The sequence below is a fragment of the Telopea speciosissima genome, chromosome 9 (genome assembly GCF_018873765.1).
Source record: "Telopea speciosissima isolate NSW1024214 ecotype Mountain lineage chromosome 9, Tspe_v1, whole genome shotgun sequence".
In the NCBI taxonomy this organism is placed as follows: domain Eukaryota; kingdom Viridiplantae; phylum Streptophyta; class Magnoliopsida; order Proteales; family Proteaceae; genus Telopea; species Telopea speciosissima.
In genome coordinates this window covers 6,480,482-6,508,291 of record NC_057924.1, presented here as the reverse complement: position 1 = coordinate 6,508,291, position 27,810 = coordinate 6,480,482, and the positions used below count along the sequence as shown (strand labels likewise).

Here is a 27,810-nt window from a genome sequence, read left to right as displayed (position 1 = left end):
TGAGATGTGTTCCAAGAGGGAACAGTGATTCTTGGCTGGTGGTCATCTTTTGTTACACTTTGATAAACTATCTTTTGTTTCAAAGGTGTATTCGTTTTATTCCTTTCTTGATAGGTGTATTTATTATACAGTGATAATACATAGATCCTGATTAGAACGAATTGTACTTGAAGAAGTAAACTTGAATAGACAAAATTTTATATGTTATCACCTAGCTTCTGCTAACTCTGATGTTATTAATATTAATCCTTTCCTTTTACCTATTATCTGTCGTTGTGAATGAGTTAGTCTTGGGTACTGCATCAGTGATTCTGGTGGTTGGAGAGCGTAGTTGTATGTTCCGGTTGCATTTCCCGTGGTTCAGGGATGGGGTGTGACACAAAGACTGCCTTACCCCTGCTCGGGCAAGATGCTTGGGCAGGGATAAGGCGATCTTTGCTCGCCCCTTTGTGTGTAGGACGCATACAGAAGTAGGGGCAGGTGGCCTACCTAAAGGCGCTTCTCACTTGTCGTCCTTCAGTTCTTTGGGAGTGGTGACGGTAGCTTTTGCTTATTGGTTGATAGTAAAAAAATCGATGACGGTAGCTTTTGCTTATTGGTTGATAATAAAAAAATGGATCACAAAAGTTTTCTTTAGGTTTGCTTCTTTTTGTTTTTGTTTTTTTTTTTAATGAATTTCAATTGGTTGGTTGTGCTAAATAGAATCTCCTTGCCATGACAATAATTCTTCAATCGTTACTCTTTATCATCTGCCACTTACGAAATCTCTGACGGATAAAACAATAACCCCTCAAACTTGCCAGTCCACAACCACTGATTCAGGTGGCACCCCCACCAACTCATTGAACGGATGTGGACCAACACTAGCTAATTCATGTTCAGTGGTTCAGATAATCCTTAATTGGGTTAGAATATCCTAGAAATGGGTTAAGCCTGAACGATCTGCTTCTGGCATCCCCACCCTGAATCGAGAGCTGCGAAAACTTCCCTCTACGTCTTTAAGTAGATCTTGGTCGTTGGATTAATATCAGTGTGTGGAGATCAATAACTTTCTTTAATTTTGTGTGGTAACTTGAAGTCTATAATACATTTGTTGGGATATCAAGTATCCTAATAATATTTGGGAATCCATGACGTTCTTAATAAGGAGTCCCCAAAGGCAGTGTTTACTTGTCGTGTGTCTTGGGTGGTGGTGATCTGTCCACGAGGATCTTATTAGGGAGTCCCCAAAGGCGAAAAGGCTCCTGTCCTGCAGTGGTGGGAGCTGGAGTGTCCACCCCAGTAAAACCACAGCAAAAATAGGGGTGGAGTGGTCATTTCACAGGTGGGTCCCACTTGGGCCCCACATGTGAAATGACCACCCCACCCCCTGTTTTTGGGTGGTTTTGCTGGGCTGGATGCTCCAGCTCCTGCCACTGCGGGACAGGAGCCAAATCCCCCTAAAGGTAGCTTTCACTTGTCGTGCTTCTTGGGTGGTGGTGGTCGTATTTGGGAGTCCCCAAAGGTAGCTTTCACTTGTTGTGTTTCTTGGGTGGTGGTGGTCGTATTTGGGAGTCCCCAAAGGTGGCTTTCACTTGTTGTGTTTCTTGGGTGGTGGTGGTCGTATTTGGGAGTCCCCAAAGGTAGCTTTCACTTGTCGTGCTTCTTGGGTGGTGGTGGTTGTATTTGGGAGTCCATGACGATCTTAATCAGGAGTCCCCAGAGTTAGCTTTCACTTGGCGTGCTTCTTGGTGGTGGTGGTGATCTTGTTTGGGAGTCCATGACAATCTAATTAGGGAGTTGTCACTTGTCTCGCTTCTTGGGGGTGGTGACCGTCTCATTCAAGAGTTTCCACAGGTGCATGTCACTTGTCATGGTTCTTAGGGTGGTGACGGTCCTATTCGAGAGTCTAATAGTTTTATTCAAGAGTCTCCAAAGGCGGGTGTCACTTGTCGTGCTTCTTGGGGTTGGGGACAATCTTATTCAGAGTCCCCAAAGGCAGTTGTCACTTATCGTGCTTTTTGGGAGGTGGTGGACAGTCTTATTCAGAGTCCCCAAAGGCAGTTGTCACTTGTCGTGCTAATTCTTGGGGGTGGGGACAGTCTTATTCAGAATCCCCAAAAGCAGTTGTCACTTATCTTGCTTTTTGGGAGATGGTGACAGTCTTATTCAAGAGTCCATGACAGTCATGGTTTGAGTTTTATCAAAAAAAAATCATGGTTTGAGTATCGGTATTGGGTGAACCTTGATCACTCAGGCCATTCCATGAGATAGGGGAGGGTGTTCTACGATCAGAAGATTATCTGGATTTTCGCCCCTTTTCAGACAGAAGCGAATTTTAGTCGACGATAAGGAACCAATTGTAGATACGGCCATTTTGAAGGTGACCGATATGGATACCTGACTGATAACGTATCAGTGAAACGGTATGAACAAGGGGTAAAGTAGCTTGAGCATGAGACAATTTGTTTCGTAACCCAACCAGTTCTACTCAACTATTACTAAGGCTTTAAATGGGTTGAAAGCAGAGTGGATATAGGTGGATCCATATGTATATCATCTTATTAAATATATAAATGGTGGATAAAATTCAAATCCAATCTTATGTTAGGTGAAGCACAAGCTATAGTACTTTTTGTACTTAGAATTGAACATTTATACACAACAATTATGTAGTTTCCACATATAAAAATTTATAATTTTTGAATAACATGATTGTTACACAATAAATATTTTTTATATAAAATACAAAAGTGTATATAAGTTAAACTAATCAAAATGGATATTATTGGACTGGATATATAATACCCATGTCATAAATAATCAAATTGGATAGGTCCAGATAATATCCAGCCCATTGAAAGCCCCAACTATTCTTAATTTCAAGTTACTGATCAAATTCAAAAGCTATGTCATTTGAGCAGGTGCTATCGATCAAATTAATACACAACCAAACAACCTTAAATGCATCACAACACTCTATATGAACTCTTAAATCCCATTTATTCATAGAAGATACATGGATAGCCATTTAATTAGATGGAGTGTACTAGTAACACTAGAAACGATCAATCACTACTGTATATATAGAAGTAAATTAACAATAACTGAATTAATTCCACAAAGAAATACCAAAGACTAAACTACTCTACCATACCAAGATGAGCCATCAAAAGCCAAATTTTGGTGAGAAACTCTCCACCATCAGAAAGTCGTTGGGCATGGTGTTTCCCAGTACAATTGCTTGCAGCATAGGACAGCATCTCCACCCACACACCACTTATGATCTTCCATCTTTCTTCCTTTTCAAATGATTTCAGCAATTTTGCAAGCTTATGTGCTTCCAGTAGCACAGATTTGCTTCCATCTGCTTTAGTATCACTCATCAAAACTTGGGTATCCAACCTAAGGAACCTCTTAATGTAATCTTTTGTTTGTTTTTCAACAAGTGATGATTTCTTCTTCCTCTGAAGAATGAAAGAAAAAAGCTTATTGCTTTTCTTTTCTCTTTTATCCTTGGGCACATGATCAAACAATTTTTTAACTGCAGCAGATGTGTCTTGAAACCTAATCTTTCCAATTTTATTGTTCAACATAAAAGGGAGAATGAGAAGAAGATATAATAGATATTCAGATAAAGCCTTACTCACTTTAACTTGATGACCAAAGGTTGGTGCTTGGCATTCGTTTGGATCAAGATCATCAGAATAGTAACAGAGATCCGTTGCGACATGCCAGATAAGAATGCTTTCATCAAATTCAACATCAATACTCCAACCGAGTTCTTCCAGATAATTGTGTTCCGAGCATTTATCCATCATCTTCATTACCAATTTGCCTCTGGGATTGCGAAATTGATCTGTTTCACTTTTTTTGAATTCTTCATCATCAGATTCAGATGTCTGAATAATTACCCTTTCTTTAAATTGGTGGTAGATGAAATCCTTAATGTTATCGGAGACATGCATGGAAGTTGTGTTCCTGCTGATTGCTACCCACTCATGAATTGATTTCCCCCAAGAAGAAAGATGTAGGATTGTTTTGAAAATTGTTTGCTGGTCGTCTTTGAAGCAAAAGCTCAATAGATTATATTGAGCCATGATGTTGTTGAAGCACCATGTATAACTTGTTGTTGTCGTCTCAGAATTAGCTACTCCCCTGCCCATTCCACATATGCTGGTGAGCTTAGAACCAAGTAATCGATAGGAGAGGATGAATTTCAAAATTATGGTTGAAAGCCGGTTGAGGTTGTGATTATTCAGCCAGACAACAGTCCATTCCGATAGAAGCATTTGAATGATTTCATACGTTTCTTGAATAAGAGCCCAACTAAAGAAAAGTTTGGCTACTAAGGAGGAGGTGATGAAATTTTCTACCCTATCAAGCTCACCACTGCGACTTAACACTATTAAGGTATAAAGAAGGGCGGAATATCTAAGGAATCGTAAATTGCAGACTAGGCAAGTACGAACCATAAGGGCTTTGGTGAAGAACATATCGTAGACGAACCTGAGCTCCACGTCAATTAGTTGGAAGGCAACTTGGCAAGGACATTGTAAGAAGAATCTGTGGGTGTCAATAACATTATTACTAGAGCAGCTGGGGACGACATTAATGCTGAGATCCACAAAGAGGCACTTGAAACTGCAGAAATATTGGTAGCCTCTCAACAATATTGCCTTACCATGATCCAATTGGTCTTTTAATAATGTCCCATCGTACGGTGGTATCGGTGCAGGTGTCAGTTTCGATGCTGTCGTCGTCGTTGCCGTTGCCATTGCCGTCGCCGTCGCTGGTGCCCCCGCCACCACCCCAGAAGCATCACCATCATCAGAGACTAATGGAATTGACCCTGAATCTAAATGGCCTTTCATTAATAATGTCCCATCATCACCCGGTGGCGGTGGCGGTGGCGGTGGGGTTGGCGATGCCGCCACTATCCCGGAAGCATATTCATCCATGGGAATGAACTGATCAGGATGAGGATGATCACCAACATCATCATTATGATCATTAGGGACTACTGCTAGTAATAGATCAATTATTGGTGACCCTGAATTAGGAGGAGGAAGCATGGAATTTCTAAGATTAGCCATGTTTGCCGAGTGAAGAGCCCATGTCCTCTCCCCGTACTTTGATATTCCGGCCAACAACATCCATGTCAGAACTGCAAACCAGGAATCCCCTCCAAGTTTTTCAGCTCTGACGAGGAATAGTTTAAAATGGATGTAGACAGCAACTCCAGCTCTGTAGAGGAGTTGAATAGAGTGTCTAAAGTAGATGTCATTGTCTACTAAAGATATGGCCGTGATACTATCAGGGCCTCCGAGATGCAATAGAAGGAAAGACGACCAGATTGGGGCGATCTCGTCCAGGTCATAGCTACTGAAGCTTGTTACTATCCCAAGGCTGGTCGTGGCTGCAACATCGGACAACTGATAAGCAGACCAGAGGAGGAAGCTGAGCCATCTCTTTGAACACCGTTTTCGAAAGCTTCCAAAGATGGTGAGGATTACTTGGAAGGATAAGCTCGTCAGGAGCGTGATATAAAGGCCAAAGGATACCAATGACGAAGACACAGTGGGATGGATCGAGTTGTTAAGATGAAAAGGTTACCGGTCCCATAAATAAAATGAACACAACTTCTTCTGGAGTGTCTTTCTTTGAATAAATAGATTAGAATGGAGTGCACTGATTTGAACTCATTTTCTTTCTTGTACTTAGGTTGTGTTTGGTTTGCATTCTAGGTCTATTTTGTATTCTTCGGCAATAGAAACAACTTAATTTCTTTCACCTTTGAATAAATAGATTAGAATGGTGTGGACTGAATTGAAGTCATTATCTTTCTGAATAAATAGATTAGATTGGAGTGGACTGAATTGAAGCATATAGGATTTTAGCATGTTCCCCAAAATATCTTTCCAATACCTCTTGTGTGCATCTAAAGCCCTGCGGCCAAGGGGAATTCGGTTGAAGGAAAATTCGTCCCTAAATTAAAATAAAGATGGATGTTTAGTTTATAAATGTATTGAAAGGTGAAGTTGGTTGCTATTGTTTTAGGATAAAGTTTTTCTCCACTCATAGAGGACGGTTCACCCACCATACTAGGGTTCATAAACCCTTCCTAGAGTTTTGGCATGTTCCAAAATACCCTCCCGATATCCATTTCTGCCCTCTCCCATCCCTCAGTGAATGAGATCTCATTCACCGTGGGTGGAGGAAAACTCAATCCATTGTTTTATGTCATTAAAGTTTACTATTAATACCCCTAGTAAGTATTAATTAGGTCATCTAGGGTGTGAGAATGGATCATATGCATGTACGGACATTATAGAGGCACCCACATGTTCCTTTTGTTTTCATAAATACACCCTCCTCCCTATGCAAATCGCAAAAATGGGATATGTGGTCAGCCGCCTCTCCCATGTACATTCATGCAGTGGAACTCAACTCGGTGTGTGGTGTGGCTTGTGTTAAGGATACACATCACCGCACTGATGTTCAACTTGGCCTCTAATTAATTTTTCCCCCTCGATCGATTGGGCAGCAAAGCATCTTCAAAGTTGTTTACAATCATTCTCCCAGCAAGCTGCATTAATTGGGTCAGTCGAATTCGGACCGTTGGATGAAGTATATCCACGTGTCGAGTTCTCAAACTTGCACTGCAGTGCACGGCGAGTTTGACGCAGTACTGTAGTGCACCACGAGGAGGATTTTAATCCCCTCGTTAGCTATATAGCTCTCCAATTAGTACTGGTTTTTACTAAACTTGTTTTTTTAAAAGACAATAGTTGATGATGATGGAATCGTTGTCGGAGTCGGAGTCGGAGTACTCTAAGTTGAAGAGCAGCTGCCGTCGGTGTTGCCTGGGCTTCACCTTCACCCTGATCCTCACCGCTCTCTTCTTTGGGCTCAGCCTGCTTCCTTCCACACCAATCATCTACCTTGATTACTGCGAAGTCGATATCAGAGACAACACCACCACCACCACCACCGTATTGATGAGCTTCTATGCAGAGAACACCAACCTGGACAAAGAAATTTACTACGATGACTTCATCATCACTCTATTTTATCACAGGTACGGCTACGATATCAATATCTCCGTTGGGAATGCTTTGGCACCTGGGTTCCATCAAGGTTACCCTCTCCGTAGGGGGCCATCTGGGGTGTTCTTCCTTCCGGAAGTGAAAATTTACTCGGAATCACCAATTTTAAAGCATGAAATGAGGGACGACAACGATTCACCGGGGTATTTTCAAGTGGATTTGACGACGACGGTGAGGTATAGAATCATGGGAAGGAAGACGAAACACCACAAGATCAAGGTCGGAAGTAAGTTTTACCTCCAAAGCGAAAAATATTCTCCCGGAAGGCTGCACCTTGCTGATTGGTATCCTATAAAACTCGAATAGGAAACAAAGAAATCAGGCTGCACCTTGATCGGGTCAGCCATTCGTGACTCGTGAGATTGGACGAGCCCTAACATATTCTAGTATGGTAGCCTAAGTCACAGGGATCAGGTCTTTTCCTATGCTCAATAATAGATAAGAATTAATGAATCATTGGACTTTTTTTTTTTTTTTTTCCTTCTTGTAGTTCAAAAACAAGAAATTATTTAACGGGCATCGAAGATCATTAAAAGGTTTTTTTTTTTTTTCTTTTTTTTTTTTTTTTTTTTTTTAATATGAATTTATTGAGTGAAACATGAAAACTCATGACTGAAGGTACACATCTAAACAAGCCATGGATCGAAAATAGGCTTCAAAGATCGAAGATGAGTATTGGTTTGATTGTCATATGGGCCCAATGCAAGAGGTCTCTTTCTCTTGAAATTATAATTGACACCCACCAAAAGCGGTGTATCAAAGGCAATTTGGATCCTCTACTACTCAGCTGCCCGGCAGGAATTAACCTACTGCCAAGGCACAGCAAAGCGGTAAATGACCCCCACTCAGGCAAGGCACTCGGGCAGGGGTAAGGCGGTCATTCCCTGCCTTACTGTGTCTTGGTAGTAGGATCCTGCCGGGCAGCTTGGCAGTAGAAGATCACGGTTCGTACCAAAAGTCCCTTGGATAAGTAATTAGATTCTAATTTTTGACTCATTCTTTTGTGGAAATAATCTCACATAACTTTCTTTTTCCCCCTATGCTCAATTGGCAAGAATTGAAAATGCCTTCTTTTATCTCTTGTCGTCTGAAGACAAGAAATCTGATGAAATGTGGTTATTGGGAAACTTAAGAAAATCTTAAGACTAAAGTCCGAAATCGATCCTGCTTTGGTTGGAATTTCTTTAGGTTGCTGCTGATTACATATGAGGCATTTTCTAATTGTATGTGTATCATGGTCTGTGAGCTTACTACGAAGACTAACTCTTATCTCATCTATGTAAGATTTAGACTAGGAGAACTTGGGATGAGACTGTTTTTGGGTAGCTTGGGAAAGGATTTGTTAACCAGTGATGGTCACTGAGAGGAAGGGGTGAATCAGTGGACTCTAAAAATCTTTTCTCTTCCGGATATCTCTAATCGAATACGGATGCCCCTAAACGGATACGGACGCAGATCGAATTAGGATTTTCGGTTATCCATTTACAACCCTACCTGTAATGCTCTCCATGCCTGTAAATGACAGAACTACCCCTGGATGATTCCCAAATATTGTGGAACATCTGTGTACACTACCAAACCCCTGTAACACTGTTACTATGATCACTGTGAAGACTATAATAACTATTGGGGATGCTGGGACTTCTATCCAGTCACTGCATGAACTGACTGAAGGTTGCCAATTCATTTACTATTTGTGAACTCTGTACATGCATTTTGTTGACAACAATGACAACCAACATACAAACACTACCATCAACACTGTGTGTTCAACAGGATCTTTGGGCCCTTCGTTTAAGGGTAGCACATCCTTTTCTCTGACTTTTATGTCTATATAATTCAGTAATTTCTCTGTCATTTGAACTTTATTTTCTCTTTCTCTTCTGTTTTCTTATCTAGTTCAGTCTTATTCTTTCTTACAAAGTCTGTTTGTTGGTTTTTGACCTCTCAGTCATGAAAGTATTTGTTTGGAATATTCTGTGGCATTCATTCTTAGATTTCCAAACAATTCCTGAACCATAATATTTCAAAATCGAAATCTGATTTTGTATTTTTATCTGAAATTAGGTGCTCCAATATTAATCTTCCAACTCGATCTTCCAAAATCTCTTAGATCTGCGGTGACACTGGGTGTTATCCCCGGCTTTGGCTCTGGGGATTTAGTGGAGGGTTGTGATGTTTGAAACTACTAACTTTAACATTAAATTTTTTTTTTTGGCTCTCGGTTTATCTTTTGGATGCAAAATCTAGATGTAGTTATATTAAGGAAGGGGATAGAAATACTAGATTTTTTTTATGTTATGGCCAAAAATCCTTTATCGATTTCTTTAGTGTTTGATCAAAGTGGGAATAAAATATATGATGCTCCTTCTAAAGCTAGTATTTTCGCTTCCCATTTTAGGAATATGTTTACAACTTCAAATGACCTTGCTTTTATTGCGAGTTTGTTTTCTCCTATGGCCAAAAATCCGTTATCGATTCTTTTTTGCCTGTGTGAGGCCCCATGGCTACCCGGCAGCAAAGGATCACGATCCCTATGTGTGTACGTATATTCTCATGCACCTACACACATGAGAATTTTTTTAATTATTTTTCTCTCTGCTTAAAACTCAAAAGATGAATAAAATATTGCATAAATATAGAAAACGCCTCAAAAATCCTTCCTTTTTTTATTATTAAATAGAAAACATCACCAAGTAGAAATCTTTTTCTCTATTAAATATGAATAAGTATGGCCCTTTAACTTTTTATCATGCTTGCAATACAATTCTGATGACTTACCCCAAAAACAAAAAATACAACTCTGATGCACGTACAGAAAATATTGCAAACATTATTTTTCCAATGTTTCCCCCTTCTGCCATACATGTGTATCGTGCACGTGTCCAGCTCATGTTTCGATATCTCGTATCGGATCGGTCGATCCTGAGATTAGATTGATCCTTGATCGATCTAATGGAGCGGCAATAGGATTGAAAAATATGATCGAATCGGTTGATCCGATCCTTGATCGATTTGACTGAAGTTTTTTGGATTTTTTCCGAAGTTGTTAAGTTTTTCAAATTTTATATTATTTAGATCGATATTGTTGACCGATCCGATCCAATATCACAACACCTACCAACTCTGACTGATAATTACCCGATCCATTAAAAACGATTTTGGGGGCTTTTTGACCGATCCAAACCGATGTACCGATTCAATTCCAATCCGGATTGGCATTTCCCATGACCGATCCCTGGATTTGAATCTTGCTCCAGCTAATAATAGATTAAACATAAGATAAGTCTATTGGTAACAATCAGTATGGCTTAACTATTACTTGGGCTTTTAATGGGCTGAAAACTGAGAGGATTTAGGTGGACTGTAGATTGGGCGTACATATCTATCGTAGGAGTATATAGGACTATAGGACCATAGTGCATGGTTTGAGGTATCGGTGTCGGATCGTCTAATATAGCCAATATTGCACGATTTTGAAGGTGACCAATATTGATACCTAGCCGATATTGTTACGGTGAAATGGGTCGAATAAGGGGTAAAATAGTCCATAAGAAAAACCAGTGGTAAACTTGTCCAATACAATCGATCCATGCATATACCTTATCGGTATCGTATCGATTTTGAAGGTGACCGATACCCCCGATCCGACACCGAACACTAAAACTATGCTACAGAGTTCTACAGAGAAACACAGCACTCTATAAACTCTTAAACCCGAGTTTATTTTTTTTTATTTTTTATATTTTTTTTTTTTGTGATCTCTTAAACCCGAGTTATTCATAGCAGCATTTTCCTACAATTATGAGATTAAAATTCAAGGTGAAATTTATCACTAAGCAAGACTTGTATACATGAGGCTTTCAACAAAAGAGATCACAAAGAAGTGTATCAAAATGGTACATAGAAGATACACGGATAGCCATTTAGATGGAGTGGACAAGTAACACTAGAAAAGATCAATCACTACTATAAAGAAGTACACAATAACAAAATTTATTCCACAAAGAAATACCTAAGAGTGAATTGAACTACTCTATCATACCAAGATGAGCCATCAAAAGCCAAATTTTAGTGAGAAACTCTCCATTATCACAAAGTCGTTCAGCATGGTGCTTCCCACTACAATTGCTTGCAGCATATGACAACATCTCCACCCACACACCACTTATGATCTTCCATCTCTTTTCTTTTGCAAATGATGTTAGCAATTTTGCAAGCTTATGTGCTTCCAATAGCACAGATTTGCTTTCATCCTCTTCAGTGTCTCTTCTCAGAACTTCAAGATCCGACGTAACCATCCTCTTAATGTAATCTTGTGTTTGTTTTTCATTGAGTGATGGTTTCTTCCTCCCAAGAATGAAACAAAAAAACTTGTTTTTCTTTTCTCTTCCATCCTTGGGCATATGTTCAAATAATTTTTTAACTGCGGCACATGTGTCTTGAAACCTAATCTTTCCAATTTTATCGTTCAACATAAAAGGGAGAACGAGAAGAAGATATAATAGGTAATGAGATAAAGCCTTACTCACTTCAACTTGATGACAAAGAGGTGTAGCTTGGCGTTTGATTGATTCAAGATCATCATAATAGTAACAGAGATCTGTTGCAACATGCCAGATAAGAATGCTTTGATCAAACTCAACATCAACACTCCAATCGAGATCTTCTGAACATTTATTCACTTTCATTGCCCATTTGCCTCTGGGATTGCGAAATTCTGCACTTTTGAATTCTTCATCATCAGATGTCTGAATTACCCTTTCTTTAAATTGTTGGTAGATGAAATCTTTAATGTCGTTGGAGACATCAATGCAAGTTGTGTTCCAGCTGGTTTGTATCATCTCATGAATTGATTTCCCCCAAGAAGAAAGATGTAGGATTCTTTTGAACATGGTTGGCTCGTCGTTGAAGCAAAAGCTCAATAGATTATATTGAGACATGATGTTGTTATACCACCATGAATTTCTTGTTGTTGTCTCAGAAGCTGCTACTTCCCCTGCTCCACATCTGTTGATGAGTTTAGAAACAAGAAATCTACAGGAGAGGGTGAGATTCAAAATGATCATCGAAAGCCGGTGGAGTTTGTGATTATTCAGCCAGACAACAGTCCATTCTGATAGAAGCATTTGAATGATTTCATAGGTTTCTTGAACAAGAGCCCAACTAAAGAAAAGAAAGGCTACTAAAGAGTTGAGGAATTTTGTTTCATCATAATCCCAATTTTTCTTTTTTGACATATCAAGCTCACCAATGCGAAAGAACACTATTAAGGTATAGAGAAGTGCAGAATATCTAAGGAATCGTAAATTGCAGGCTAGCCAAGAACGACCCATAAGGGCTTTGGTGAAGAGCATATCGTACACGAACCTGAGCTCCACATCAATCACTTGGAAGGCATCTTTGAAAGAGGTGTCACATTGTGAGAAGAATTCCTTGGCCTCAACAACAATACTTGAAGAAGGGACCTTCAGATCCACAAAGAGGCACTTGAAGCTGCAGAAATATTGGTACCCTCGCAACAATATTGCCTTACCAGAATCGCCCGGTGTCGGTGCAGGTGCCGCCGGTTCTGGTGCCACCACAACCCTACTGGAAGGATAATGGTGATCACCATCATCTCCAGGGACTAATAGAATTGGCCCTGAATTAAGAGGAGGAAGCATGGAATCTCTAAGACTAGACATGTTTGCAGAGTGAAGAACCCATGTCTTCTCCCCATACTTGGAGATTCCAGCTAACAACATCCATACGAGAATTGCAAACCATGGCCTTCCAACTTCTCCATCTTTGACGACGAGGAATACTTTAAAATGGATGTAAAAAGCAACTCCAACTCGGTAGAGAAGCTGGATGGAGTGTCTAAAGCAGAGCTCATTGTCTATTAAGGAGAGAGCAGTGATACTATCAGGGCCACCAAGATGTAATAGAAGGAATGAAGACCAAATTGGAACGATTTCGTCCAATTTATCACTTGGGTAGCTGGTTATTATACCAAGCCCAGTGGTTGCTGCAACATCAGATAACTGATAAGCAGACCAAAGGATGAAGGTGAGCCATATCTTTGAGTAGCGCTTCCGGAAGCTTCCAAAGAGGGTAAGGATGATTTGGAAGGTTAAGCTCGCCAGAAGCGTGAAATAAATTCCATAATTCCGGCTATAAGTCCGGAAGTCCATCGATGACGCTAACGCAAAAGGAGACATTTCTTGCTGCTTACTTTGCTACTCCTCCTCCTGATCGAGAGTCTTTCTGTCTACTCTCGAGCTTCCACCTTGGGGCTTTTAAGTAGGGATGTAAACTGATCGGATGTAATGATCGGATCCACATATTGTCCCTGTCAAATACGGATATCCCTAAATAGATACGATTAATGGATACGAATCGAATTCGGGTTTCAACTATCCATTTACATCTCTGGTTGTGTAACCCAGACCTTTCTCCTTCCACCGAATGCGATTCACTCTCAAACGATGTTTTAGTCTTATAATTCTTATTTTTTCATTCTTTAGATACAGTTGAATCTTCAAATACCCTCTATATCATTAGTTGGATATTTATTCGAATCGGATAATTTTTTTCTGAATCCTTCGAATAAAATTTGAATACCAGTACACAAATATGAATGAGAATCAAATTCTGAAATTTCGGGTATCGTAGTTTTAAGGCCAACTCTCTACCGATCTCTCTCAATTATTGATATGCGCTTTAGACTTGAGAGTCTTCAGTCTTGCCAATTATTATAAATAAAGATAAAGGTAACCATGGGTCCTACCTACCACCAAAAGTTGTTCACAATAATTTCTTCTTTCGTTATATTCCCATCCATACACTTCCTTCTCTTCCTAGCTCCTCCTCAAAGTACTGGTTTTGAGATAATGGAATCGGTGTCTCTGTTGACCAGCTGCCGCCGGTGTTGCATAGGCTTCACTTTCACCCTAATAGTCACCATTCTCTTCTTGTGGCTCAGCCTTCTTCCTTCCAAACCAGTTATTTTCCTTGAAGACTGCCGAGTCAATATCACAGGCAAGACGACCGTATACATCAAATTCTATCCAAAGAACCCCAACATGGACAAAGAAATTCACTACGATGTCTTCAATGTCACTCTATTTCATTATATGTACGACAACAACGGCTCCGGCAGCTACAGCAGCTCCAGCAGTTATAGCAGTTCCAGCAGTTCCAGCAGCTCCGGCAGCTACAGCAGTTCCAGCAGCTCTAGTAGCTACAGCAGCTCCAGCAGCTACAGCGGCGGATCCGGCAACTACACCGTCGTGGCTGTTGGGAATGCTTTGGCAGATGGGTTCCATCAAGGGTACCATAACAAGGAAGAGGAATACTATCCGAACGTGACGATTAATTGGGAAGAAAATAAAGAATTGGAGGGGAAATTAAAGAACTCGATTGGGGAAGAATTTTATGTGGTTGTAGCGACGAGGTTGAGGTATTATGATATAATGGGAAGGATGACAGGTCAACACGAGATGAATGTGGAAGGTTACTTCCAAGTGGAGCGAGTCTATGAAGGCGGAGTATACAAGATTGGAATTCTGAGGCTTTCGAGTCCGAGTAGCAAGAAATTAAAGCATGGAGATGGGGAGAAGATTCCAACTCCGAGTAGAGGTCCTAGGGAATGCAAATCCTCATCAAACTCATATTATCAGAATTGCATGCGTGCGTAACTGATGATGATGCATGTACAGGATCGGTTTCAGTCACCCACGCACCACTGAATCAGGTGGACCAACAGTACTAGCTAATTCATGTGCAGTGTGGTTCAGATCAACGACTCACTTCAGTGTGGTGCAGTGTGAAAACTTGTCATTAGGGTTTTAAGTAGATGCTGGCCGTTGGATTAGTATCAGTGTGTGGAGATCAAAATCTTTTTTGTTTTTCTTTGTGTATGTGTGGTAACATGAAGATAGTTAGTCCATGTGATAGAGGACCGGACAAGAATCTCATTGGTATAATTTCAGTTTAAAATGAGTAGAGGAGGTAGCTAAAATTATAAAAGATGTCATGTTTATATTTTCGTGATAGCATTTTGATAATTTTACTAAAATATTGAATTTGAGTTTGAGCAACTTTCCTTATTTACTTTAGACTAAAATTTGCCTATTGAGATGTATGCGGGGTCCTCTATCACATAGACCTATACATGTACTACCAAATGACAAAATAGTGAAGCATATACTTCATTAGATATAGTGATGCTTAGAATTAAGGATCCATTCTTTAAGGGAATATACAAATATTAAAAAAACTATTATTAAATAATTCATAGTTATGGCTATATAACAAAATATAAAATCGGGTCTTTGTCCCCCATCCATGGTTCATAATCTCGAATCGGTATCGGTCGTAGTTGATCCCAATATTAGAGCGATCCTGACCAAGTTTAATTTTGTGAATCGGTAACTGGATCAAATAACCCGTTCGAATCAGGCAATCTGATCCAATACGCATGACTTCAAGAGAAGGGTTTAAAGCCTATATTTCTACCTTCGTTCTTCATCCAAAGCCTTTCAAATCGTGGTTCACAGATTTGGGAGACTCAAATCTACAAGAAAAAGAGGGGGGGGGGGGGAGGGATCTTACCGTTTCTGAATGGGGAATCGAGTAAGAGAATATTTCATTCCATTTAAACTTAGATCTGCTTAAGGTAGTTAGGGTTTTAAAACCCAAGTTTTCCAATTCTTCTTCGTCCTAGCCTTTCACTCCCTGATTTGGAGATTTGGGAGCTTCAAATGCGCGAGATAAAAGGGAGAGATCTTACGGGGGGACCTTACCATTTTTTTAGGAATTAAAATTGGATTTCTTTTAGATAATGGCGGTAGTAGGCAAGGCTATAAATGGATCGATAACTAGAAATTGGAATTCGATCCGCATGCATATTCATTTAGGGACATCGTTATTCATTCAGAGATATCTGAAAAAAATCCGAATACTCCGTTAAGACCCGTCCGAAAAAAAAATATCTGAATACTTAATAATAAAAAAATTAAGTAAATAATGATCTTGAGGATGTTTTAAGATTTCAGCAGGTTCTAGAATATGAGGAAAAGAGAATCATGTTCTAAGAGATATGGATTGCGAGTGAATTGAATCTGCTAGGGGGAGAAAGGTCCAGGTTACACAAGGCAAAGATGTAAACGGCTGGCTGAAAATCCAAATTTGATTCGCATCTGAATCTGTTTAGATGTATCTATATTCGATCAGGGAATATTCGGATTTGATCACATCCGATCCGTATTCGAGCCGAATCCATTCCATTTACAGGCCTAATAGTAGATATGGTTGAGGAGGTGAAAAAAATAAGCTCAATACAAAAATAGGGATTAGATAAGCTCAACAAAAAATTAGGGATTAGGGAAGTTGAAAAAATAGTGATTATCGTTTTTTTAGAATTGTTTTTTATTTTTTTAATATTTTTTATGGATACAATAACCAGCCCCATAAAGCCTGAATTTTTGTCATTTTTGGCCGGTCTAGGATGATTTTGACCGATCCCGAGTCCGATACCTGGAAAAATCGAATAGAAACAGGTACCTCTTACTCAAATACTAGCTCATGTATCAATTGGATTAATTAAGAACATAATAATTAATTTGAAAAACATAATTATTACATTATACTTGAAACATAAAATAAGTAAAACATCTTTGATTAACTATATATTATATTTGTTCATGTATGAATTGAAAATGCTGGATAATGTTAAAATGGATTAACAAAACCCTACTTTCTAATAGAAGAAATAATTTGTTATCATGTGAGAATGTGAGAGTGGAGAAGAAAAAAAATGGAAAAATAAAGAATAGAAAAGGAAAAGAACGAGTGAAGATGAGATTTTTTTTTAAAAAAAATCACATAGGCCTTGAAAAGCTTGTCTTCACTATTGTTTCTTAAAACCGACACTACACAAGCCGTATGTAAACTGATTATGAATCGGATAAAAAAAATTGAATAAAAATCGATAAAATCGAACTATATGCAAAATAATTCTGATTTTGATTGATTCTTATTCAATTCGATTTTGATTTTCACTTTATCAAAATGTAAATCGCACCGCAACAAAACCGAATAAAAAGAGCAAGGACTAGGGAATCACGATGTTGAGCTTTAATGAGGACCTTGACCTTGACCTAAAATGTCTCTATCTCTATTTTTTTTTACATAAAAAAAAATTCTCTATTTTTGACAGAGAATCATTTCTTTCTCTGAATGGAGACGTAGATTGGATTACAAAAGACGTGAATCACGTAGTTGCGCTTAGATGAGGTCCCTGACCTTGACCTCAAATGTCTCCATTTCACATTTCTCTTTCACGGAATGGTGACCATTGGATTACAAGAGAAAGAACAGCAATAATTAATGCACTTCAAAATATTAATAGACATCTGCATATGACGAATACTCATTGACATATGCATATGACGAATGCCCACTAAAGTATTTTATGGTGATCATGACACTCTTTTACTGGAAAACCACACTTTCCTTATCTTTTGTAAAGAGTAATTGGGACAGAGAGAGAGAGAGAGAGTGTGTGTGTGGTTGTGCATGGCTTTGCCAAAAGCCATAAGTAGTTTTGTCACACATACAGATTATTTAAAATGATTCTTCGTGGATAAACACGCTCGCCTTTTATAAAGAGAGAAACAAGACTTGGCCCATATTTTTGTCCAATGCGTCAAACAATTGGGCTTACTTTTTTAATAAAGAGAAAGAGATACTGTTTGCTTATCGTGTTGCCAAAAGTGTTTGTTAGCAATTATAACACAATTTTACGAAAAGTCTTTCAACGGTGTTTCAAAATAGGTTAAAATTGAAAGAAAAAAAAAAACCAAATTAACCCAATAAAAAACAAAAAGTTTCTGGGTTAAGAGAACTTTCTGGACGGGCATGGTTAATTTTGTTATATGAAAGAGTGATTTGACAAGTTTGATCATTGGATATATAGGGATTGGTTTGGATTGACCATAATGAGTAAATTCTAAGAGTAGTGGTTATACACTTAAGAATTGGAGTAATTAAATTCATATATTATGTGTATAATGTGTGTAAGGGTAATTTTTCCTAGCGTTATGGGGAATGAAGTGAATTGCTTCATTATGATTTTTTTATTTTTTTTTTTAAATGTTTCAGATTAAAAATTTTTGCATTAATCTAAAATATTTCAAGAGTAAAAAATTCATTTGATAGTTCAATTTCTGAGAATATATTCTTTATATTTCTTTGGGAGGGTGTTGGTGTTATGAAATATATTTCGCATGATTTTATTAATCAAGTATTACAGTATATATAGGCTTGTACAATAATTGAATGTACACACATCTAGAAGATTTTGGACTTATTGACAGTTACACATAACTAGTCTAACTTATAGAACCCTTCTCCTTTACACGCCCCCGCAAGCAAAGCGGGTCCACGACCCCAAGCTTGGTCCATAGAGAAAGGTAGCAAGTACGTGGGAGACTCTTGGTGAGGATATCGGCCACCTGATCCACTGTGGACACATACCAAACATTGAGACGTTTGTGGGCCACAAGCTCACGAACATAGTGATGGTCTATCTCAATATGTTTCGTCCTGGAGTGGAAAATTGAATTAGCCGTGAGACAAGTCGCACCTACATTGTCAGACCAAAGAGTAGGTGGAGTCTAGAGAGATACATCAAGCTCCCCAAGTAAAGAACATAGCTAGACCAGTTCAATGACTGTAGTTGCCACAGCTCGATATTCAGCCTCTGTGGAAAATCGAGAAACGGTACGCTGCTTGCAAGATACCCACGAGATGAGATGCGAGCCAAAAAATATACTGTAGCCAGTGGTTGAATGCCGATCATCAGGACAACCGGCCCAGTCAGCGTCGGAATAGGCTGACAAAGAGATTGTAGATTTGGTGCCAAAAAACAAGCCATGGGCCCAAGTTCCACAAAGATAACGAAGGATTCTTTTTACAGCAGACCAATGTACATCTGTCGGCGCATGCATAAACTGTGCAACACAGTTTACCACGAAACCAATATCAGGTCTAGTAATAGCCAAGTATTGTAGGCTCCCAACTGTCTTGCGATAGAGTGTGCCATCAGAGAGGGTTGTACCCTACCCAAGTGAAAGTGTGCTAGAGAAGACATACATGATCAGGCTGACATGGATCCACAAAGCCAGGTGGTTGTGTCATATACACGGATTTAGTGAGATCACCATGCAAAAAGGCATTTGAGACGTCCAACTGGCGAATGGGCCAGTGATGTGTAACGGCTAGAGAAAGCACAAGCCGAATCGTAGTTGGCTTCACAACAGGACTAAAAGTCCCACCAAAATCAAAGCCTGGGCGTTGATTAAAACCTTTAGCTACTAAGCGGCCTTTGTATCGAGCAACAGTGCCATCCGGATTACGCTTAACCCGAAACACCCATTTACACCCAATAATGTTTTGCGATGGGGAATGAGGAACCAGAATCCAAGTACCATTTTTAAGTAATGCATTGAATTCTTCTTCCATGGCCTTGCGCCAATGCTGGAGTTTACAGGCCTGACTATAACAAGTAGGTACAACATCATCCGAATCTGTGGCAACCAGATTGAGTCTGCGACAAGGCTTAAGAGAGCCCGTGGATGAACGAGTTATCATATGATGTCGCTGGGCCACAGGTGGGCCTGGATCAACAGTGGCAGCAGGGCCAACAGTGTCAACAGTTTGAAGCGGGTCAAACGTGGTTGTGGTGCCCTCGTTTATTAATGGATTTGTGTCAACGGTGGCTATAGGCTCATTAATGGACTGAGGCCCAGCAGGCCCATCATCAATCATAGGGCTATATGATCCAAATACAAATCCGTCAGTAGCAGGCCCAACAGGAGCATGACCATTAGTAAGCATCTCAGAAGAGTCCGTGGAAGAGCAAGGAAGAATAACCGGTGGAACAGAGAAAAGCCAAGAAGATATAGAAATGGGTGGTGGCCTGGAGGACACCATAGTAGCATAAGGGAACACCTGTTCATCAAATACTACATGGCGAGACACGAATATGCGAGAAGTTAAGAGGATCAAAACATCGATACCCTTTGTGAGATGGGGAGTATCCAATAAAGATACAAGGTCTAGATCGAGGAGAAAGCTTGTGCTTGGCATAAGGCCGCAGCCATGGATAGCACAAGCAGCCGAAGACACGCAGGGTGTTGTACTCCGGCTTAGTGCCAAAGAGGGACTCAAGAGAGAGAGATACCACCCAAGGTTGAGAGGGAAACTCTATTCATAAGATAGACACTGGTTTGAAAGGCCACAGACCAAAATACATCAGGTAAACCTGCTTGGTGAAGCAGAGATAGAGCAGATTCAACGATGTGGCGATGCTTACGCTCAACCTTGCCATTTTGCTCTTGAGTATGTGGACAAGAGAATCTGTGAGAGATCCCATGAGCACTAAGATAGGGATCAAGCTTACAGAACTCCCCCTCCCCATCAGATTGAAAATTTTTGATTGAGCGCTGGAAATAATTTTCAACAAGTGCTTTAAAACGAGTTAACACTGCCAGTAAATCAGATTTATTACACAAAGGGTAAATCCAGCAATAGTGTGTAAAATCATCAATGAATGACACATAATATCTGAATTTATCAAAGGAAACTACAGGGGCTGGACCCCAGACATCGCTATGTATGAGCTCTAATGGAGCATTGCAAGTAGAAGAAGAAGTAGAAAAAGGCAGCCTATGCGATTTGGAACAACAGCACACATCACACAGAGAAGAAACATCAGTAGAACGAATCAAGGACCGAGGGAAAACCTGCTACAAGCGCTGGGCAGAGGGATGGCCTAACCTTTGATGCCAATCAATGGCCGAGACTATGGTGGGGCCAAGAAGGGAGTGGTGGTGGTGGTAGTAGTAGTGGCATGGTAGAGGTGTATTCGAAATTTTTTTTTTCGGATATCTCTAGATGAATACGGATATCCCTAAAAGGATATAGATGCGAATTTTGATTTTCAGTTATCCATTATTTACAGTCCTACTTTAGAGTTTAAACCGAAATGTCCAAAAGCACATTTGTAATAAATAATGGAAGGACACGTCACACGTAAGCCACATCTAAGAACAACATTATTACTACATGGTACATCGATGATTATTTTGTGAGAGGAAAATAGACGGAAACGAGTTATGGTTTAACACAAGAGACAGCTTTGTTTTGGAGTGCTCAAGGGAGTCCACCACCTACACCTCCTCCACCACCAGCACCACCACCGGCACCAGCACCACCTCCAAGTCCAGCTCCTCCACCACCAGCACCACCACCGGCACCAGCACCACCTCCAAGTCCAGCTCCTCCACCAAGCCCAGCTCCTGCACCACCACCGACGCCACCTCCTAGTCCAGCTCCTCCACCAATCCCAGCTCCTGCGCCACCACCTGCACCTCCACCGGCGCCACCTCCAAGTCCAGCTCCTCCACCAATCCCAGCTCCTGCACCGCCACCCAGTCCACCACCTGCACCTGCTCCTCCACCGGCTCCACCTCCAAGTCCAGTTCCTCCACCAAGCCCAGCTCCTGAACCACCACCCAGTCCACCACCTGCACCTCCACCACCAGCACCACCTCCAACTCCACCACCGCCACCTAACCCACCACCATATCTACGGAAGAAAGTCTTCTCCTCCTCAAAGGAACCCTGTTGCTTCACAAGGTTCCTTGCATGAGTGGTGCAAAGAATGGCACCAATAAAGAGCAAAACGAGAAGCAGCTTTCTAGTCATCCTTTCTTTGATGTATAATATCTATCTTACCAATAAGAATGAAGTTGTGATCAGTTTGTGATGAGAAGTTGAGGGGTCTGAGGGACGGCTTAATTATATAGAATGTCGAGGAGAGAGGGAAAGGGACGTACGGTTGAGAAGGACTTTAATGGTACTCATCTGTAACCCGTGTTGTGCTGTGCAGTGCAATGCCCTTCTCTGAAAACAGCTGACCAACTACCTCAACTCCTCTCTACTCTTCCTCGTATTCAAATTTCATGAATTTGATCTCTCTTTTCAGTCTTTTGGGTTTTCTTCTCCAACTCAGTCCAGCTCTACTGGTAGTTCTTAACTGTCAACTGTCAAGACCTAGAACAGCTACTAACCTGAATTTCATCAATTGTTCCTTAAAAGCTGACTCTTTTCACTTGCTTTCTGATCGTGAACTCAATACGGACGGATACAGCAGCTGCCCTCTTCTGTTCGGAACATATTTATGTCATATACCATATGGTTGGTGGTTGGTTGTTGGTGCAAGAGAGATCATGTGATGGTACGGTAGTCATGACTCATGACCCATGAGTCCTATGACCGTTGTCATCTCTGCACTTTCTTTTCATGTCATTACAAATATGGGCTTGGATTTGATCCGGAAGTGGACCAAATATTTAGCCCGATTCAAAATTCTATCATGGACCTCAGCTTAGACTATGGATTGGGACTGGGCTTGGGCTTTCAAATCAAATCAGAGGTAACCCTATAATGTTATTTGCTTATTACGAAGAGGAAATGATATGGTCATCATATATGCGCTTCGATAGGTTAGGTTGCTTAGCTTTTTTTTTACTTTAAAATCCATATTAACAAATAAATTAAGGAGATAAGGAGATTGGTGCAAGGATAAGTAGAGGAAGAAGAGCGCAAGCTTATCGCCCAATTAATAATGCCCCGGTTGATGTCCTAAGGCTCCACCTCGTATGGTACCCATGTTAGGCCCATTATGTAGGGATCTCTTCCTCTGGACCTCTGGTCCCCTACTAACTAATTTTTGTTTTTTTTCGAAGGCAGAGAATGCTAACCATTTGCTTGGATCCTGCACCAGCGTGGGCCAATGAGGGAGGATGCATAGGGTTATCAATGAAATAGATTTTTCATTTTGTAGAGGACAGGGCGATCATTTCAGGGGGATTGTGTGTGGGCCCAGGCTACACGTTACCAGGCAGCATTCTTTTTAAAAATAATTAATAATAATAATAATAATAATACCCCACTTTTCTTTTGGCATGTGAATAGCTGATGTGGCTATTTTGACCATTTGATAGAGAGATCATACTTGATCATAGTCTGGGTTACTCACGTGTCAAAGTCATAGCCTAAATCAAGTAAATGTCTACCTTTGTTCATGCCTATATACATGTTCATGAACGCTTGTTTACAATACTCTAACCACACTATTGTGCACTCTTTCAAAGTCATAAAATTGCCAAAACTTTGTTTAATCAATTGGTATACTCAAATAGGGCTGAAACTTACTATGTAAGTAACAAACATAGGGGTTTATTGGACCGAAAAAATTTAGACCTCACCTGATCAGCCACATGACAATACTTAAAGTAAAAATGGTTCGTTAAAGAGTATCAAAGTTCGGCCCGAACCAATCATACCAATCTAAACTAATGATTCAGCCCGAAACTGAACGAACCCTTTTCGGTTTGGTTTCAGGGTAATAGAATAGAAGTAACTAATGACCCAATGTTGACTAACCCGTCACCCCTTCGTGACGGAACTCAGGTTTATCTACTGGATCAGAGAGGACGAGTTTTACGACCAGCTGCCCGACCACAGAGGAGAGCGTTCTTCGGGATTGGATATTCATCTCTCCATGAATTTGAAGGTGAGTAGACGCGAAGGTAAAATTGCTGACCCAGGTATTGTCGATCCCAATTCTCCGATCTTATATTCCACATTCCCACATTATCCAAAGCCATGTATATTGCAGTCCATGAATTTGGGTATACCTGCATTCCCAATAAAAAAGAACCCAATTTATCAACATCTCAAGCACAAAATTCATCACTGTTTGATAGATTAATCAAAATCGTCTGATTCGTCTAATCTTGAATGGGTTCCCAACCATCTATTCCATACCTGAGTAGTTGAACGAGCAACCGTGTCTCTCAAATTGTAACTTTGTCTGCTCGCAGGCGACCACGGGCCTTGACCCATTCTGTTCATCCAGAAAAACTCCAAGGTTTCAGAAGTCGAGATGAACCACAAGAAGGAAAGAATGACCCATCTTTTTATTGCCTAAAAACCTTACCCGACAACAAAGAAGGAATAACCATCAATGTGCCATGATTGTACAGTGTCCGTCCAATCCTCAAACACAATCTCAACATAAGCCCTGAAATCTGCAGCCATGACAGAAGTCTTAAGGTCACATCTGCCGTCACCGGGATGTTTATCGGGAATGCTTCCAAGATTGAAGACGCCAGGGATCTTGTAGTAATCTGCTAGTTTCAATGGTGTGTCTGCAGGAACGAAAGAGACACCATTGACAGCATACCTCGGCTTGCCATAAACAATATTCCAATTATTGGCAAGCTTGATTGTACGGGTGGGGTTTACCAATCCATAGTGATAAGAGCCTTGAGGATTGGGTCTTGGACCACTTGCAGTCAAATTCCATCTGTATTTCAAAAGATGCAGAGACAATCAAATTAAGAACATCAAAATTAGCAGAAGCAGGACTTGATTGATCGATGTAATATGGGTGAGTACCGGATTGATCTGGCCTGGTTGAGAGACGAATCGATTTGAGTTGTTGGGCCACCAGGAGGAGGACCAGAAACTCCTCTAACTGAGTTACTGTAATGGAGAATTGCTGTAGTTGTGAGAACTCGTTTGGTGAAACGTGAAGAAACAGCAATGTAGTAATCCTGTACAGGCTGATCGGCAGTAACCAATACAGAGTAAGACTGGCCCAGATGGATATCAAGGGAAGAGTAGGTGTTCTGAAGTGTGTGAGACCCTTCCACCTCTATCAGCTTCAACTTGTGTCCCTGAATTCTGAAGTTGAAGGATGTGGTAAGACCCACATTTGAAATCCTGAACCTGTATGTCTTACCTGCCCAATATACATAGAACAGTTAGACTATACATCTAAAACAACTTGGAATTTCAGTGAGTGGTAGCTTGTGAGTTGTAGAAAAACATGATTTATGATTACCTTGATCAACGTTGAATGTGTATCCATTCCAACCTCGGCCATTGATGAGAAGTCCATCAGCAAAGGGCATATCATTCCCAGTGTCTAAGATTGCTTTCAAATCCTGTTAATGACACGGAAGCTTATATCAGTATTTAGGAAAAGAGAACAATCCAAAGCACAATCAACAAGGGATCAAAATGAATCAGCAAGAATTGGGATCGGGCTTGGCCAATTCGACCGATTCGATTCGAATAACTCGATGGATTTCTCTCTTTTGTACTAAAACCAGTAACTATATGTATTATGATTCTTTAGAAGAACCCAATTATACTGTTACTTACTCTATGGTTTTTCTTGAACCAGTCACCAGCCAGAACTGTATGCTCTCCAGCTGGGTTAGGAAAAGGAACAGGAATTCTTGGGCGGCTAAAGATCTTGATTCCACCAAAGCCTCCTGCTGCCTTGTGGAATGCAAGTGAAGGGAAGTAGAAGAAGCTGCCTATTTGATCCTTAGCCTGGAGAATATAAGTGAAGTTTTTTCCAGGTGGAATAGGACAGTTGGTACCATAGACTCCATCCTGCCATGAGTTCCTCCTCTGCTGCAAACCGTTCCTGGTGAAGTATGGTATCACAGAGTAAAACTTAGGCCACGTTTGGCTAATGTGAAATCAAATAATTCATTCAAAAAAATGAATTGAAGTGAAATATGGTTGTTTGCAAAGAAGTAAAAATGACAATTTTTTTTTTCACATGGAATTGAAATTTTTTCCCAGTGGTATTTCGGGGAAAATAATAAGATCTCTAGACAAAATATTAACAGAAAAGAGGGGTTGGCAGCAAGTGAAGCCTAGAATTGCATTCCATCCGAAAGCATGAAGTATTGATTATAAATGAAAATTAAGTTGATTTTATTTCAATTTCTGTAGTAACACTTATCTCAATTCTAGGAAAAGCAGGGTACAAGATTTCGGTTTTGATTGTGATTTCGACCCTGACCAAAACTGAAATATAAAATCTCAATCCAAATATATCATAGAAATTGCCCAAATGGACCATAAATTTGTGCCATTCAGCTATTTCGGTACTATTTCGGGCTGTATCGAGCATAAATTCAAAAATGAACCATTTTTCTGACCAATACAACCGCTACTTATCAGTATCATATTGATATTGATCTCTAACGAAACTAATACTTAGAACTATGAAACTAAATCTTGGTCGAAATTGTCCAAAATCTCCGAATTGTCTCAATTTCATGCTTCGTTGAGAGGAAACCCAAGGTATCCGGTACATCTCGATTTTGGGCCTGATCAATACCAATCGAAACTGAGATTTACAACCTTGCTTGAACCACTCTTCCTATGATTTTAGAGTCCAGTTGAAAAATCACAAGCATGCTAAGTAATCTCACGGTTGGCATTTTTTGTGGAGAGAATGGCCCCTCCTTGTTCAGGCCCAATGAGAACACGGGCATTGGCATCACGAGGGCATGATTTCAAAATTGCATGCAAGCAACCCTCATAAGACTCAGATTACTTTAGCACTACCCCCTGTAAAATGTCTCATGTATCCTCTATTTTTAGTGTTTTTTTTAGTGTTTTTCCATAATACCCCTCCTTTAAGATATGAAACTACACAATCTCCGTGTAGGTAGCCTCTCCCGTGTTCTTATTAGATCCATCAATTCTAATTAGAACACCGACCAAAACGAAACAAAAAAAAATTTCTGCGTTCCTGAATCATTATCACTATAGCCATGTGGGTGCATGTGTACTAAAGCTGATTTGGCAAAAAAAGAAAATGGTCCCGCCGCAGAAAGCAAACCAATACCAATGTAGAATGATTGATCCGTGATCCCCAAACTTGCCAATTACTGTAAAAGCTTTACCAAAAAAAAAAATCACTGTAAAAGTAGATTTCTCTCGCAAAAGAATATCCCTGCCATCCAAAGTGAAATTACTATAATACCCCCAAACCCAATTATATACCCTTCATATCTGCCTATCAAGTTATCAACTAATACTACAGGAATGCTCTTTAAGGACAGTTTCAGAAAGTGGGCAGATTCCCGTCATTTGCAGAGAAATCTCAATACCCCGGTCCAGCCGGATTGGACCCGGGACCACGGTCCATATTTTGAACCGTCACCCCGTTCTGTTCGAGATTGCGATTTGGGAATATCTCAGTCACGGAGCAGAGCTCTTACCGCGGAAAAATACAAAAAAGGCAAAAGCGAAACAAAAAAGATAAAAGATTTCTACAGATTTATCCAATCCAAAAGGATGTGAGTGAGAACCAGAGAAGGATTAATAATATAAACTTACCAAGAGATGAGGAACGGTTCATCCAAGTTGTTGAAGACACTAATAATCAAGTTATCGTTCGTAACACACTCGATCTGAGGCCCTGGAAACTGACCGTTTATCAAGATCCCCTGCATTGTTACCGGAATCCCCTCAATTTGTAAGGGAAAATCTGAATTTTTTCTGAACCTAATTAAGTTTTCGTTCGAGAAAGAACAATGAAACAAGAAAAAACCTGTTGTTTTACTCCGAGCGGGTAAATATCGCCGTAAGTCACAGTCCATGTGAAAAATCTGTAAGGATCTTCGCCATTAACACAAGAAGCAAGAAAGAGGAAGAAGAAGAAGAGAAAACAGGAAAATCTGTTATCTCCCATTATCTTTTCTCTTCAAAAGAACTCCTTAAAGAATGAGGCTGAAATAGAACGATAGATCTACTGGAAAGTTCTTTTACGGCTCCATCGTACGAGTTG

The 27,810-nt window shown here is 40.1% G+C and overlaps 3 protein-coding genes across 3 annotated transcripts; all 3 read right to left on the bottom strand.

Annotated features, from left to right (window-relative positions):
• Positions 1-2,976: 2,976 nt before the first annotated feature.
• On the bottom strand, positions 2,977-13,264 carry LOC122640308. Its single transcript, XM_043833465.1, has 4 exons — positions 11,121-13,264; positions 7,105-7,177; positions 6,813-7,007; positions 2,977-5,414 (listed from the first exon to the last, which is right to left on the bottom strand). Exons 1-4 carry the CDS (start codon positions 13,262-13,264, stop codon positions 3,123-3,125), a joined length of 4,704 nt encoding a protein of 1,567 aa, XP_043689400.1. The 3' UTR covers positions 2,977-3,122.
• An 8,025-nt stretch (positions 13,265-21,289) lies between these two features.
• Positions 21,290-21,845, bottom strand: LOC122640307 (glycine-rich protein 5-like). Its single transcript, XM_043833464.1, has 2 exons — positions 21,515-21,845; positions 21,290-21,460 (listed from the first exon to the last, which is right to left on the bottom strand). The coding sequence occupies exons 1-2, from the start codon at positions 21,843-21,845 to the stop codon at positions 21,291-21,293; spliced, it is 501 nt and encodes a 166-aa protein (XP_043689399.1). The 3' UTR covers position 21,290.
• A 1,723-nt stretch (positions 21,846-23,568) lies between these two features.
• Positions 23,569-27,810, bottom strand: LOC122639371 (L-ascorbate oxidase homolog). Its single transcript, XM_043832207.1, has 8 exons — positions 27,574-27,810; positions 27,360-27,469; positions 25,377-25,647; positions 25,054-25,156; positions 24,606-24,951; positions 24,145-24,513; positions 23,973-24,051; positions 23,569-23,842 (listed from the first exon to the last, which is right to left on the bottom strand). Exons 1-8 carry the CDS (start codon positions 27,712-27,714, stop codon positions 23,630-23,632), a joined length of 1,632 nt encoding a protein of 543 aa, XP_043688142.1. The 5' UTR covers positions 27,715-27,810; the 3' UTR covers positions 23,569-23,629.